Raw genomic sequence first — 16,996 nt, forward strand, 5'->3', positions numbered from 1 at the left:
GATGAGAATATAATGACTAAATGGCTGATAAAAACTGAAGTTTCTGGAATATGGCATTAAGTCAACTTTAGACTTTAGAAATCCTTCTTCCGAACTAATAAACAAGCTGAATGAGTTATCACATAGTTTCAAATAGAGCAGTATTTAATTCTCTCTCAACCTCAGGATCCTATTACATCCATGAGACAAAAAAAAAAAAAAACTCACATTGTGAAACAGTGGAGCATTATGAAAGAAGCACGGCATGTGGAGAGAATTCTCTATGAAAAGCCAAAACATAAAATAGAAAAGAGATGAATGCAGAACAAAAAGAAGGGAGTGTTATTTTATGAGATCCATTAGTTGAATGGCTGAAAAGTGCACTGTTGTGGGCTGCAATCCAAGCTTAAGAACCACTGTACATTGATGGCCATCAGTGTTTTCTATCTGTACCTGGCTGGTGTCCACAGGAACGGGTGTGAAGGCAGCTTGGGTCAGGGACACTGTGGGCCCCAGCAAGTCTCGTGTGTATGTTCTCTCTTGCTTATATTCTCGACTGTGTTCTACTTTCAATTTCTCTTTTGGCAAAACAGCTTCATAGCAAGCAGCATAGCCAGGTGGAGGAAGGAACTTGAATTCTCCATGTCTCCCCCCAAGCAAAAAGCGAACCCTATAAAGGAAGGAAGCTTGAGTCAATTATATCTTTGATATATAAGAGAGTTTTCTAATTGAGAAAATAGTAGGGAAATTTATTCATACAAAGCTAACTTTGTCACAGCCACATTTCCCTTCTTTGCTAAGTATCTATGGTGGTTTAAATGAGAAATGTCCCTCATAGCTCAGTGCATGTTCCCCAGCAGGTGGTGTTGTTTGGGGAGGTTATGGAACCCTTAAGAGGTGCAAACTTGATGAAGGAAATGTATCGCTGGAGGGGGGCTTTTAGGACTTACAAGCTAACCCTACTTGTTGCTATTTGTACAGATGGAAATGTGACCATCCTGAATTCTGCTCCAGTTGCTATGCCATGTCTTCCCTGCCATTATGAATTCTAACCCTTTGAAGCTCTAAACCAAAATAAACTCTTCATTGCTTTTGGACATGGTATTTTAACAGCAACAGAAAAGTAGCCAATACAATATAATTACAGTCTTATCACCTAGGAATAAAAGAGCCTCACCCCCAAGAGGCTAAATGCAAGAGCATCATAATGGCCAAAGAAGAAAACTCAGCTCAAGTAAGTTCACAGATCAGTGACATCCTAGCACTTGATGAACCAGAAAGAACAGTTTCATGTTGAAAGGTGCATTATCATATTTCCATGATTGAAGAACATACTTTCAGCAGCTCAATGTCCCAAGGCACCCAAGTACCAATCAGACACAGTGAAGATGGGACCTAACTACAGGCTCTGGATGAGTTACCAGGAAAAAAATCAGTTACTGTCCTAAATCTAATTACCTAGATAAATTCCTTAAATAAGCCCTAGGTGTCACCTCTGCTTGCTAAAGGAAGCCGGTGACCATAGTTCCAATACTTTGACAATTTCAACAACAGCAAAGAACTCAACTAAGATTTTTGTGCACATTACAATCAATTAAATATGTGACCTTTATTGAAGGATCTTTGAAACAGTTATATGACAGTAATGATACAGGTGTCTAGCTTATAAAAATCAATTAACATTTATTAACTCCTTATGATTTATTTTCTAATTTGTTTCATTTCCATGTCCAAAGGGGGGAAGCAAAATGAAATAATGAAAAGCATTTTTAAAATCCACAACCTTAGGGAAAGAAGCACAATTTGTATAAATACAACAGAAATGGTCATATCTGCATGGATGACTAATGATTCAGGATGATTTTTCTTCAGTATGGTGCTTTATAACTGGAAATTATTCCTGGGAAAACATTATAACTAAAAGAATAACCAGAACAAAAAGACAGTTGGTAGGAATAAGAGAGTTTCCCCCATTAAGTAGACACACAAATATACTAATAGGTGACAGTGTGGACAATTACTATAGCAGGCCATTATGGATTAAAATATTCGTTGTAGAATTTCATCTATTCCCCTTTACAAAACAACACAGTGAACCCGAGAAATGGGTGTGAAACTTCAGGACACTGAAAGGAGAGCCCCCAAAGAGTTTCACAGGGCAACAAACAAGTGGTAGGGCTCTTGGGTAGACCCCACCTCTTTCTTCAAATAACACATCTGGAAATGGATACCTCAGAGTGAAGTTCTAAGGTTAGTGAATCAGGGGAGAGTCCTCTGTGGAAATATGAGAAGTGAGAATAGAAACAAACCAAGCAACAGAGAGATACTAACTTTATTCCTGCAGAGAAACTAACAACTGGAAAGAACAAGCCATCGATATTGAAGTTCTCAAACATTCCTTGAACAGGTTGTCCATTAATGCGAAATGAAATGCTCGGGGCACTTAGATCTAAACAGCAACTGATGACATCGTCAGTTCTCAACAGGTGCTGGTTGGGTGAGCTCACAGTTCGAGCTATACAACCTGTTGGGGGAAACAGTAAGTAAGGTGAGGTTTAACACAGAGACTCATCCTCTAAGCCATAGCAAGAGTGATGGACCAAAACATGAAGGAAGAATGAACTGTGTAGGTTGATGTCCATGGTCAACTGGGCAAGACCTCATAAGCCTCTGGGATTGCCTAGACTAGGATGAGGTGGGAAGCACCATCTTAAAGGTAGGCAAAATTATTTCCTGGGCTGCAATCTTAGACTCCATAAAAGGTAGAAAGAGACCTGAGACCAGCAATGGTACTCTTTGCTTCCTTGCTGTGTACATAGTATCACCAGCTGCTTCCTGCTCCTGCCATCATGCTTTCCCCACCATGATGGGCTGTATCACCTGGAACTGTAATCCAAAATGAATGCTTCCTCATCGATACTGGGTTTGAAGGGTGTCTTGTCACAGTAATGATATACGACTAATATATGGACTGTGAGTCCCCAAAATAAATATGATGTGCTAAAATTTTCATTAGAAAAGAAAGCAAACATTTTTTATTTTCCAGGAGCTACAGAACTTGGCTGGAAAAGGGGGCCCTTGTAATGTCTAGAAATTTCTGCATGTATGCATATGTTATCAGATGCAGAAATGAGCTCAGAGAAAATATAATGATGTCAGAGGATATCTAGGATCCCTGACATCTACTACTTGACTTGCACATCTCTTAGCAAATGACTTACCCTCTAAACATGGATTTCTCTCTCTCTTTCTGTTTTTTGCATGTGTTATTGTTTGGGGTTGTGTTTTGCTTTGGCTGCCCTGGAACTTCCTCGGTAGACCAAGCTGGCCTTGAACTCAGAGATCCACCTGCCTCTGCTTCCCAAGTGCTGGGATTAAACGTGTGTGCCACCATGCCTGGCATTGATTTCTTATAAGTAGAACACTAATTAGTACCACCTTCTAGAATTAGTGTGCTGATAAAAGTAATTAATTACTTAAAAGCAGCAGTCTCGGGCAAAGTAGATGGTTGGTGCCCTTTCTCTTACACACCCTCTTTATTTCATAAATATAAAATAAAGTCAGGATAGTAGAAGCAGGAACTGTCTCTGTGTCTCTATTCTTGCAGCATATTGTTTATTGTGAGACAATTAAAAACCAATTTGCTTTTGTTTTATAATGAAGTTTATTTTACACATGGTCTTGGTTGGCTTCTTAGGTACAGTGGTATACAATCAAAGAATCAAGACATGAAGCTATTTGATTAATGTCACACTTTTCTTTACACAACCAACGGTATCAGCCCGCTCTTGATGACATCATAAGTCCTCAGCTAATTAGTCCCAAGGGGCATCTACTACGCACACCATACTAGAAACAACAGGGAGGTATGGGTCACTTCAGAACATAGGCTGTCAGACACTAACATATATACAATTTGAGCAAGGACTCCATAACTCATGCATTGCTATAAATTTTTATTACAATTTTTCATTTATTTATCATGTGTTTGTTTATGGGTGCTGTGATGGTTTGAATAAGAATGGTCCCCATAGGCTAATATATTTAAGTGCTGAGTCAACAGTAACTGGCATATTTAAAAAGAATTAGGGTGTGTAGCCTTGTCAGGCACATATGTGAGCCCATGACATGCTTATGGAGATTAGAGGACAAATTGTCCATGCTCTCCATCTATCATGTGTGTCCTGGGGATCAAACTGGGCTCTTCAGGATAGCCACAAGCTCCTTTTACCAACTGAGCCCTCTTTCCATCCCCCATGATTTTCATAAACACTCTCTCTCTCTCTCTCTCTCTCTCTCTCTCTCTCTCTCTCTCTCTCTCTCTCTCTCTCTTTTTATGTCTACTATACCAAGAGTTCTAAGCAAGAACACGTTTAAAACACCAGTTGTAGCCTGGTCTATAGAGCGATTTCTGGTCTATAAAGCTACACAGAGAAACCCTGTCTTGAAAAAAAAAAAAACACAAAAACAAAAAGAAAAACCAAAAGACAAAAAAACAACCACTAGTGGTAGTCTCTACTTTCTAAAATGTTGACACTGTTTTGATTTTTATCAATATGCAACTCTTTCAGCATCAGAATCATTATTAGGTCCATTTTCTAGAACTCTCTAAATATTGTAAAAGCAGCTTAAAAAAAAAAAAAAGAAGAAGAAGTAAAAACACACATGTCAAAGCAGCTCCTGGGGAAAAATGCTGATTTCCTTACTAGTGTCAAGACCCACATTTAATAAGAATGTCTTTATTTTAGCCATGATGCTAAGCATTAACATTACACATTAACTACAATCTAATATACGGTTCAGCTTTATTGACATGTCTGTGATGAAGCTAATGAACACCTAAGGGTTGCCCATGTCCTCTTCTCTTTAAGTCTGTAGTACACAGCTAAGACAGAGAGTGAGTGAAACTCGAGGCTATGCTCTGAATGGCACACATAGTATGGATGCTTCATGATTACATTTCCAAGTAGAGGGCTGCTCCTTGAGTGGCCATTCCACTGCTTTTCTGCTTCAGCCCACAGGGAGGAGCAGCAGGTAGACTCACAACCCTAGGTGATAAATCCACACAGATCTTTCCTATGCTGCTCCACAGCCCTCCTCCATTGTTTTGGGTTTTTTTTTTATTTCAATTCTCTAAAATGTCCCAGAGTTTCACATTCTTGTCCTCATCTGGGATGCCTGGATAACGATGGTGTACATAGTTGACTGCGAGAGAATAAATGAAGATATCACTCAAAAGTTAAGTTAGAGCCAAATTCCTGTTCCAAGGAATACTGGTCTCTAATTACACAGTGGTCAGTGGTAAAACATGTGTTCTCTCCTAGAAACTGCCAGTTTGATGCTTTTAATCCTACAACAACAAATAAGAAGAAAAATGGAAGAGCAACCCAAGGGAAGTTGTCTTGGTTAGAATGTGATGTAGAATTTAGACAAATTTTACCCACTTTACACTGGTCTTTGCTGACTGAACCCCAGAGTAGTAAAGCATTCCATAAGCCCCTAAATAGAATAAACACAGCTTTTATCTATAGCCATAATATGACTTGTAGTTTCTTGGCACTTGATGAACAAGAGGCTAGGGAAATGGCTCAGTATTGAGAAAGGCTTGTGGAACACTCATGAGGACAAAAGTTCAGACCAGCAGAACCCATACAAAAGACAGGCATACAGTAGCATTCATGTCTGTCATTCCACTGTGGATTGTACACAGTGGTAATGAAATCTTGTCTTAAATTGGCTGGAAGGCACAGACTGATATCAGAGGTGGTCCTCTGACATTTTACACACACCACACACACACACACACACACACACACACACACACACACACACACACCTACTCTACACTACAAAAAAGACTTTAAAGTTGAAAAGTAAATTCTCTTGACAACAGAGTTTCAGAATAATTTTCTCCAGGAATTCTGTGACCTGCCATCTTACCTATAGCACATCCATACACACTTATATCTGCCCTTACTTTTCTCTTTAGCACTTTCACATAAAGGCACAAAGCATAGGTTTTAGTTGCAGCAGCATGAAGCTCTTCTAATGTGTCAAAATGGAAAGCTGCAAGGTAATGTAAGATCAGAAGTAGTGAAGTGCCCAATAAAGCAACTCTAGGCTTTTTTATCTGAGGAAAACTTTCCCCCAACCAGTACACACAAGGAAAACACTCTAACATGGCTCATTCATCCAATGGAGGACCCATTTCCCATGAATCAATTCTCAGAAGTGAGGGTAATGGAGTTCAGGGCATTTTAGATCAAATATACCATAAAACAGAATTTAGCCCAACTACACACTCTTTTCCTATCCTTGGGGCAAAAGAAAATTAACATGGGAAAAAGGAAGGCATTATGGCTCTGATCTGACTTGCTCATGCACTTGGAGAGAGACAATATAAGCTATTCTAAAGCTCCTGGCCACAAACTTCAAGAGCTAGATGAGCTATCCAAAACATGGTTCCCTCATGATATCTGAACTACTGGTACTGGATAAAGGAGGTCCAATAACCATTGTTATGTAGATGTAACTCTACAGAGTGTTTTGAGTTCATTAATCTCTTTACCATCAACTCTTGGACTTAATTCACTTCAATTTTAAGCCTTTTCCCCCAGAATTTATTAGGTCTCTAAACTAATAAATGAACATCACTCACAACCAAAAGACAAAGTCCAGCTTTTATGACTAAAGGTAACTTTCTGTGTCTTCTACACACTAAGTGTAAGACATGCCAAGGTCACCCTAGAACTGTCATATAAATGCAGCTTCAAGTGAACCCCAGCACCTGAAAACAATAATATTATGCAAAAATAACACTATATTATTACATGAGAACTGAACTTTGAAGTAAACCAAAGAATACCTACTTGTGATCTGGAGAAATAAATACAATTTTTTAACATATAACATTTGTCTTAAGTATTCAAATCAGAATTAGCAGCTGGTATCTTGATTGTATATATGTGTAATTTTAATTCTCCACACCTGTCAAGCCATGCCATGATTGGACTAGTCCCATGGAGCTTCTGTTTGACTGGCTTTTACACTATCGCACCAGAATCTAAACTAGTCATTGTATTGTTTGGTTTTTATGAGGAACATTAAATCTTTGTACATAACAATTAAAGAGATTCAAAAATACCTGAGATTCTTGCAGTCTGATCATGCACTAGAATGTTATTTTTAAACACACATTCGTAAGCTTCACAACTCTTTGGAAATGTACTCAATTGTTTTCTTGTTCTGTAGTGAAAAATCTGCTTTTTGTTAAACTCTTGTAGTCATTGAGTGCTGAAGGTCTAAACAACAAATGACCTCAGATTGCAGAAAAGCAAGACAGGGCACAAGACTGCTACCTGGAAATTATTTAAGGAAAAGGGACAGTGCTTACCTGACCAGAGGTGAAGGCCATCAAACCCATAGGAGAAGAGGTCATCACCAACGCCATTGCCACCCCACTCTTCACCTCCGCCAGGGTATGGGGAATACCCTTCGGTGGAAGCCCAGCCCACTCGCAAATGAGTAGCTTCTGCTGTCACAAAAGGTTCGGTATGGTCCACCATGAGTTCGTAGTACCACTTCTTATACTGTGCAGAGCCTTCACTGACACCCAGGAAAATATTAGGCCTCATGCTTTTAGACAGAAAAAGATAGAGAAAACTTCCATTGGTTTCTTTACTCATTATTCTAAATATTATTTCTGTTTCTCTACAATGCACATGTACATGACATTAATTTGACAGGCTCTAGAATCATTTAGGAGACCAACATCTGGGCACATCTGTGATCATGTTTCTAAGTTGAGTTCACTGAGGTAGGCATTAACATCCCATGTGCTAGGGTTCGGACTAAATGAAGATGAGAAAGCAAGCTAAGCACCAACATTCATCACTCTGCTTTCTGAATGCGCATGAAAAGTACCCATGCATTTTATATGCCTGTTGCCATGCCTTGCCTCTCTTGTACCCACAAACTGCAAGCCAGAATAAATGCTGCCTTCTAACATAGCTTTTGTCAGGTATTTTGTCATGACAAGTAGCTGATCCAGCATCTAAACCTACATTTTAAAAAAATATCACAGAATTATAAAACCCATCAGTGAGGTGATACCCAGGCAGACAGCATCCCCAGTTCACTGAAGTGATGCCCGTGAAGATAACACCCCCAGTTCACCTTGAGTGTACAGCACCTGATGTTGGGTTTACTCAGCCAAGTCAATCCAGGGGCTAATAGAACTTTTTTTCTTAACTGATCTTTTGAAAATTTCATATCATTACTCATAAAATGAGTACTTGATACAACAGGATCACATAATAGATGGAGCTGTTATTAATCCAGGACATGTGAATTTTCCTAATATAAGTACCATGTCACATGGACTATGTGATATGGTCAACAGGAGCACATGACTAATGAGGATTGTTGCTGTCTGTCGACTCCTTCCTTACTTTGAACAGAAAACTTTTTGGCAAGTTTCATTTAAGTCCATGTTAAGAATGGGGTTACAGTCTCTGGTGATCTCTGGAGAAGTGGAGGTAGCAGGAAGTACCACTCATTAACATCAGGAGTGACATACAAAAAAGCCTTATCTCCTGTTTAAACAACACAACTCTGGAAGCCTGGAGAGGTTGTTCAGTGTTAAGAGCACTGGTTGCTCTTACAGAGGACCCTGGTTCAATTCCTTGAACCCAGAAGGTGGCTCACAACTGCCTATAACTCCAGCTCCAGGGGATCTGATGCCCTCCTCTGTCCTCCAGGCCTGTATGCAGTATATACCATGCACTCAAACTCATAAAGTGAAAATAAATCTTTTAAAAGCTGCAGATCTCACACCATTTCTGTTTATAGAAGAATAAAGTGGCAGAAGCTTATGGAAGCCCATTTACTCTACCACACAGAGCATTGTGTTGACATGTTTTTCTGGTTTACTGATTTCTTTTTAATCTAGAGGAATAAAAAAAGACAATATGGCAAAGTATTCTCTAGCTCAGCTTCTGCAGACAGACCCAAGCATCACCCCAGTCCCACCCTCATCATCTACAAAAGCTAGACAAGAGCAGTACCAAAGAAAGCTCATAAAATACAGACAGCACAGGCCATAGATAAATCACAGCACTAGGTAGCTTGTAGGTGACACTCATCACTTTCATATTCCCTTAAAGGCTGATCCAATAGAAAACGCCATTTCATTAGATAATTTGGTTTGAAATGTGTTGGGCTTGGGGTACTATATTTTTTAATCACCAGTAGTGGGCACATTCACTGGATATTGAAGAACAGTGTGGCTTCTTACAACTGTTGGATATACCTACAGCTATATCCATGTATATTAATGCAGCTACAGACTGCTTCTGAAGATGCCAGTGACAATCTCTACACATGAAAGTAAACAGAAACTCTAACACATATGTTTGCAGTAAGTCCATACTTCGATCAGTTCATCTATTGTTATTTTATTAACCTTTTTACTTGGTAGAAACAATAAGTGTTCAGTGGGGGAACATACACAAATCCTTAGTAAAGCAAACAAACCTACTTCTGGTTTCCTAGAAAGACAACTTCTTGCTGTGGTGTCAAGTGATAACAATGTCCATAGGACTTACCTGCTGACATGATTCACAAGACGGGTCTGCAGTAAGAGATCTCGTCCTGGCAGGAGGTTGTCACAGATGAGATGCTGGTTAGAACGGACAGCAACCCCATGGCAAACACAGAGAGAGCACAACACATCCAGGACCTGGGGAGAGAGAGCACTTTCAGCTGACTCTGAATTCATCAACAGCACTTTCCACAAGGAAAACACAACCCCAGCTGTGACTGATCCCATCATTTCTCCTTTCTTTCTCCCTCTATCTCTCCCCTCTTTCCCTCCCCCCTGTGATGTAAATATGTATGTGTGGTGTGCATGCATGTTCAAATATGTGTGAACATGTGTGTGTGTGTGTACATGTGAAAGACAGGCTGATGTTGGGCATCTTCCTGAATCATTCTCTCCACCTTATATATCGAGGCAGAGACTCTCACTTGAAGCCAGAGCTTACCAATTTCACTATGCTAGAACCAGCTTGCCCAAGGGGGAAATGCCCTATTTTTACCTCTCAAGAACTGAGATTACAGGAAGTGGTCACAATTTCCCAGCATGCATGTGGATGAGGGGCATCTGAATTCTGGGTCTCATGATTTCACAAGCCCTTAATTATGCCTCACCCACAGCCACAGATTGGTCATTTTAACATGACAGTGTGTGTCCCAGTGGCTCTCCCTTTCTCTCACATACAAAGCAAGAACTGTTTGTACTCTCTCAGTTATGATGACCATATAAGAAACAATCTTACTCCATGGTAACTAAGGATGAAAAACAGTAATGAAAATTTCAACATCTTGAAATTATCTTATGTTGGCATATATCTTAATTTATTAATTTATTCCTGAATGATACATGAAGACAAAAAAAATACTGATATCTAGGCTATCAGGTATGCTTCGACACATGCACTTGTTGTCTGTTTTAAATCATTATATAACATGTCAGATATTTTGATCTCTCGGTGTTTTACTCCTTTTTAGCTTGTTGGACTTTTATTCCATTTTTATCACAGGTTTATATCTTCAGTAGGTAATCGCATGCCCATGGCTCAAATTTCCTATCATTTCATTATGGGAAAAAGCATTTAAAATCCTTTCTTCCAGTCTTTTGCAATATATAGCCCACTGTTCACTATGTAATGATTTTAGAATTCACCTATGGAAATCAAGCAGCTCACTTACCTTGTGGTTTCTTCCATGCTTGTCTAAAAGTGAGATGATAGATTTGATATGCCCTTCTTTGATGATATTCAGAGCTTCTGGGCTTTCTACTAACACACAGTGGAGGACCTCCAGAATACCTACAGACAAGGAAAGGGGGAAAGAAGGTAGAGGCTTTGGGAACTAGTTCCCTATTTTTTTTTTTTAGTTCATTCTACTTCACTTGTTCTATTTGACATGTAATTACTTTGTGCTCAATGTGTTTGCCACAGGGCACTGTGCGGGGCAACAGGTGGCATTTGTCAGAACAGACAGATATCCAAAGTAACAGATCTCAGTGGAGAGAGGTGTGGAGCTTAGCTGAGGAAGGTGACTATACCTCAGGAGTACAACAGAGCAGTGTGGAAGGCTTGGGGGACTCAGCAAATGTATCCCCCTCCAGATATTCACATAAATGAGGGGTCAGAACATCAGCACAGGCTTGAGTGGCAGGCGCATCAGGGTGGACCAGTATGTGAGACAAGCATGGATGGACAGTAGCTTGGGGCAGATTTTGAAGCTTTCTGGTCAGAAACATAACCCTAAACCAGCAAGAGAGATAGGTGGGTAAAGGCACTTGCAGCCAAGCTTGACAACCTGAACTGGATCCCCAGAAGGAAAAAAAAAAGATTTCATTTAAAGAAACAAAAGAAATAAACAGAACAGTACAGAAATGGAAAAAATATAAACTATAACCACCTCAAAAGTATATTCCTTTTCTCCTTAAGGTTTATAAAAGAACAAAGACAAAATGGGTTTCATTATCAGAATGTTTGGTGTATACTTGAAAAGCTAACTGAAAACCATGTTCCTTTTTTTCCTATTGACCTGTCATTGGGCCAGAAAAATGGCTCAGGCTGATAAAGGTGCTTGCTGCCAAGCTATTTGGCCTGATTATGATCCCCAGGCTACACATGGCAGAAGCCTCAACTTGTCCTCTGCCCTCCACAAGTGCACCATGACATGTTTGACCACACAAACACATGTGCATACACACAAACACAAACACATGCAATTTCAACAATTATTAATAAATAAACTAGCTACCCAATATTGCTCATCTCTGTCAATAATGATGGTGCCAGTCATCTATAATCAGGAGACACAGCCTGCAGAACACTGACTCTCTCAGAGAGTCTCCAAGAACTGCACAGAATTGGGAAGAAGCTTCTAAAACCCTGTAGTGAAGTCCTTATGTGTAAAGTGGAATTCACTTTCTTAGCAAAGAGGCTTACAATGTTAGGCTCACAAAAGATGATGCAGACGTCATTCTCTCAAGTTCTCAGGACCTACACCTGACCCAGATCCTTGTCCTCTACAGATAAGGGGAATGGATGCTGGCTTCTTAATTGTGTGTTAATCTGTTAAAATATCCATGTCTACTTAATTTCTACAGGACCTCAAAATCTGAGGCTAATTTAGCTGTTGTCCGATAGCCTGGCAATAATAAAAAAATCAAAGAAAACAGAAATTCAAGAAGCCAAGAATCAGATAGAGATGTTGACATCAGTGTACCAAATCTGCCCACTGCTGTCACCATCATCTAAAATGCAGCAATAAAATATGATGCCAGTGATGGGAAAGTTCTTTTAGTAGGTTTCCCATGCTATCCTGTCTTTTATTTCTCCCCATTATTTATTACTACAGAGCACATGGATGCCTAGTTTTATTAATATACTTTATTGTGCTGTCCTAATGCATACATTTACTGACAGTGGTTACTTCCCACTACAAATCAGAACTGAGGGACTAAATTCAAGACCTTTGGAAACGCAGGCTCTAGAATATTATCTGGATGCTATAACCAGAGGTCATGAGAGCTGATTCTTTATGCCTTTACAGAGGAGGAAGACGACAGGAACATGTTTATCCCAGACACCCAGGAAAGGATGAGCTGACAGTGTGAGAGGAGACCCACAATCCAAACCAAAAAGGCCCTGTCCAGACACCACTAGGCTTGAGAACAGTAACACATTTCTGGGGCTTGTGGTATTTTGGTATTATCAGCCACCCATATTGAGGTATGATCCTTATATAGAAACTTAGCCAGCCTCTGCTGCACGTAGAAAAAAAAAACTCACCAATCAATAGAATACTGAGAACAGGTTCTATTAGCAAATAATTACTCACAAAGCTCACAGCATGCTCAAAACTGAATGCATCAGAAAAGGAATACGGCTAGATCTGTATGTGAACAGCTTATACTACAACACAGAAGATTGGCAATGCAAGAATAAACCACTGACAGCAAGATGGAGGCAATGGCAAGAGAATCATTAGAATCTATGGGTCAGCTATACTTGTGTACACTGTGGTGAACAATAAGGAAGACTATCTCAAACAAGGGTAGAAAGAAAGGACCAATATAGGAGATTGTCCTGTGATCTCCACATATATGCCATGGCATGTGCACACCTGTGTGTGCACACACTCTCTCTCTCTGTCTCTTTCTCTCATACACACACACACACATAATATATATATATATATATATATATATATATATATACTTGAATATACCATTTATACCATTTATTTAAAATAAATGATTTGAGTTCAGTATAAGATAAATGAAATGGCATGGAATTGTCTTTCTTTCTGTTAACAAGGAATAAGTCATAAAAGCAAATGGAAGTTACCCTAAATAGGGTTTCAATACCTTACCCAAATGGGGAAAGAAAAAAAATTGTATCTCACATTAGTATTCAAATGCATAAAGTTTAAAAATCATGACTGCAAGAGCTGTGGCTTCACGACTAACTGAGAAAATACATAATTACATATACTTTGAATTTTTCAGAATGTTTTTGAAGCTAAAGAGGAAAATAAGCTCATTATTTCTCAAACTCACATGATACTGAGGAGGGGGAAAAGTTGACCAAGGTTAAGTTTGAAAATATAACACAAATTGGCAAAATCAGGACAGAGATGGAAACGGGAGCCAATGCATAATTTCCTTATGAATACATAAAGCAACAAAACACACACTGGGAGAAGCATGGGCAAAATAAATAAGCCAAGAAGAGACTGAGGTTCAGGACTGGAAGGTGGGTGTGAGTCCTAAGTTTCCCAAGGTAAACTAACTGAGAGAAATCACAAACACAGAACAATGCAACTCTAATGTACAGTTCAGACTAATTAAGATTCTGATGACTGCTCCCTTCACTCTGAGCAGCCACTATTTATGGAGGACAGAGAAACTACAGTTGCCAAAGGACAGCTAAGAAAAAGGAATGCCGGTTTCAAGACAGTACATGATTTAAACACCAGATGATCATATCAGAAACTGGATACAATTCAAATTTTTATTAGGATACATTGTTATGTCTCAAAGAGATTATAGAGTCTGGCGATGTGGCTCAGTTAGTTAGTAGCATGCTTGCTTAGCAGGCATGAAGTTCTGAGTTTGATCCCCAGCACTGCTTAAAACCAGGAGTGGTGGCACACGCATGTAATCCAGCAGTAGGGAACTGGAGACTACAGGATCAGAAGTTCAAGGTCATCCTATACTACCCAGTGAGTTAAAGGCTTGATTGGTTTACCTGAGACTGTCTCAAAGAACAGTGATAACTTGAAACATAAATACTAGATGATGCCCCCATGCCACTTTTGGTACTATGGTTGTTGGTTTTTGTTTTTACTTTTTTTATATCCATCAGTTTATTACTAAGTCCATCCAGTGGTCTTAGCAAGCTCTTTGGTCTTAGCAAAATGAGGAACAAAGATGGCATTACTCCAGAGCTCAGAGCCCTGACACAGATTCAATCCTCCTCTGTTTTTCCTTGACTTCAAGTGAGTGACCTGTAAGTGCTTGGCCTTGCCTTCTCCATCTTCTTCTATTCAAAAATGGAAATCTGATGGTAGGATGGCAGAAATTCAGTAAAAAAGAATGCTCAAGATGAGCTTCCCTTGCCTGGAACATCAGAAACAGCAGAGTTTAGATTTGGGAGGTTTCTTCACTGTTGCTTTAGATTGACATATACATAAAGAGATATTTTTAGGTACAGAGTTCAAGTCTACACACAGAATCCTACATATATATGTGTGTGTGTGTGTGTGTGTGTGTGTATATATATATATACATATATATATATATATATATATTCCAAAAGTAATTTGATGTATTTTAATATCTACTATACTTATTTCTTTACTCATTTATGTATTTATTTACTGTGTATATGAGTGAGTATATGCATCACATCACGTGTTGTGAAAGCCAAAGGAAAACTTTGGGAGTTGGTTCTCTCCTTCTGTTGGGTCCCAGAGGTATAACTCAGGTTATCAGGCTTAGTGGTAAATACTTCTACCTGCCTAGCCATGTAGCCAGCCTATAGGCTATTTTATTCAATGTTCTAAATAACTTTTTCACATGAAATACTGACAGAATGTTACAGATGAGAAGGTACAATGCCTTCTAGTAGACATTGAGTAAAGTATGCAAAACACTGCATTCTGGCTGTGACCCAATACATGAAGTCAGCCATCTAACTTTCCACTTGTAGTGTCTTGTTGGTGACAAAAATTGGACCCAGGGGACTACCTGCATTTTGATATTCATTGCTTCTCACTGCTCTCTGAACCTTGAGATGTATGTAAAATACAGTCCTACAATTGCCTATGATAGATCAAGTTCTTAGTCTTGACAATTTCATATACTATCATATCCATCCCCATTTCCTCTCTAGTTCACTACAACCATTCCATCCCAGTCCCCTCCCAACTTCATATCTGCCCATTTGTGTGCAGATATGGGTGTCCATAGGTATGGGACCATCTGTAGGAACATGGGAAATCTTCCAGTGGCCACACATAATTGAAGGAAGGAAGGAAGGAAGGAAGGAAGGAAGGAAGGAAGGAAGGATGGAAGGAAGGAAGGAAGAAGAAGGAAGGAAGAAGGAAGGAAGGAAGGGAGGAGAGGGAGGGAGGGAGGAGAGGAAGGAAGGAAGGAAGGAAGGAAGGAAGGAGGAGGAGGAGGAGAGGGAGGGCGAGAAGGAAGGAAGGAAGGAAGGGAGGGAGGGAGGGAGGAGTTTCTGGGGGAGGGATAATAATTTCTGTCAACGTCAATAACTCCTTTGATAAGCAATGGAATCCAGGTTGCACCTTCCCCTTCTATGCCAGAATTTTGGCTGGATTAATCTTGTGCAGGTCTTGCACAGGAAACCACTGCTACTGTGAGTTCATGAGTGCAAGGGCCATGCCCAGTGGCTCCTGCCACACTTTCAGATCTGAATGGTATCCACGTGACAGTATCCTTAGTTCTCAGGGGCCTCACATTAATGCTTAAATAGACAGGGACACCTTTGGGTCCTTCCTTAATAGAAATTGAAGAGAAACTGACACAAAACAAGGCAGTCCTCCAGGTCATACGATTGGGTATCAGATATCCCAAGACCCTTAAAGTAGGCTACAGACAGCAGATTTTCCACTGTCATCCCAATGTCCCTTACAATGTACCAAAGAAACCAATTTTCTTTCTAAAAATCTCTGGAAAAAATAAAGAACCACCAAAAAAAAATGAAATGCACCACAGAGGCATAAGTAGAAACAGTGCAAGTATTCTTCTAACTCTACACAGAGAACTCCTGCCCATTTTAGAGCTTGCAGACATAATGAGTAACAACGTACATTCTAGAAGCCAACCATTGTACAATCTAGGGTGTACCACCCATGACTAAGCCAACCAGGAAACAACTGTATCTGTAAGCCAGAATCCAGCAAGCCTTGCTGTCCCATCACCTTCAACACTGTACGATAGCTAGACGTGAACAATGGTCTTCAGGTAACCATGGAAAATAATTATAAAATCACTCAGCTACATGTCATAAAGGAGGGCACCTTTTATTCCTAACTTTGAAATAGCTGAAGAACTCTTTCATTGTAAGAGCCATTTTCTAGAGATGTAATTTGCCACCCCCCTTCTCCATCTGCTTTAAGAAAAGCACTCTGAAGAAGATAAAAATGTCGGGAACCTAGTGGCTTTGAACAATTTTACTTCTTTTTCTCTTTCACCCATTAAAAAGGGTTCATATTCATTTGGAGTTTCTTCTGAGGGATTCCCCCCTCCCCTGCTACCTCACTTGCTACATATCATCTTGTTGATAAAATACAAGATGCCTCCAAACAAAGGCTCCATTCTTTCTCTGTCTCTTCCTTCCTAGTTGCAACTTAATGCTTCATGGAGAAAGAAAGTGCATGAAATACCACTCCCTCCTGATGTGGCTCAGGA

At 39.7% G+C, this 16,996-nt stretch overlaps 1 protein-coding gene across 1 annotated transcript in view; it reads right to left on the bottom strand.

Annotated features, from left to right (window-relative positions):
- Window positions 1-16,996, bottom strand: part of Ryr2 (ryanodine receptor 2) — a 401,257-nt gene that overhangs the window by 246,110 nt on the left and 138,151 nt on the right. Inside the window, exons 18-22 of the mRNA XM_035441718.1 lie at window positions 10,750-10,868; window positions 9,585-9,718; window positions 7,373-7,614; window positions 2,311-2,503; window positions 433-649 (exon numbers count right to left, since the gene is read on the bottom strand). Coding sequence (XP_035297609.1) covers window positions 433-649; window positions 2,311-2,503; window positions 7,373-7,614; window positions 9,585-9,718; window positions 10,750-10,868 — 905 coding nt within the window. The remainder of the gene's footprint in view (window positions 1-432; window positions 650-2,310; window positions 2,504-7,372; window positions 7,615-9,584; window positions 9,719-10,749; window positions 10,869-16,996) is intronic.

The sequence above is a fragment of the Cricetulus griseus genome, chromosome 3, assembly GCF_003668045.3.
Source record: "Cricetulus griseus strain 17A/GY chromosome 3, alternate assembly CriGri-PICRH-1.0, whole genome shotgun sequence".
Classification (NCBI taxonomy): domain Eukaryota; kingdom Metazoa; phylum Chordata; class Mammalia; order Rodentia; family Cricetidae; genus Cricetulus; species Cricetulus griseus.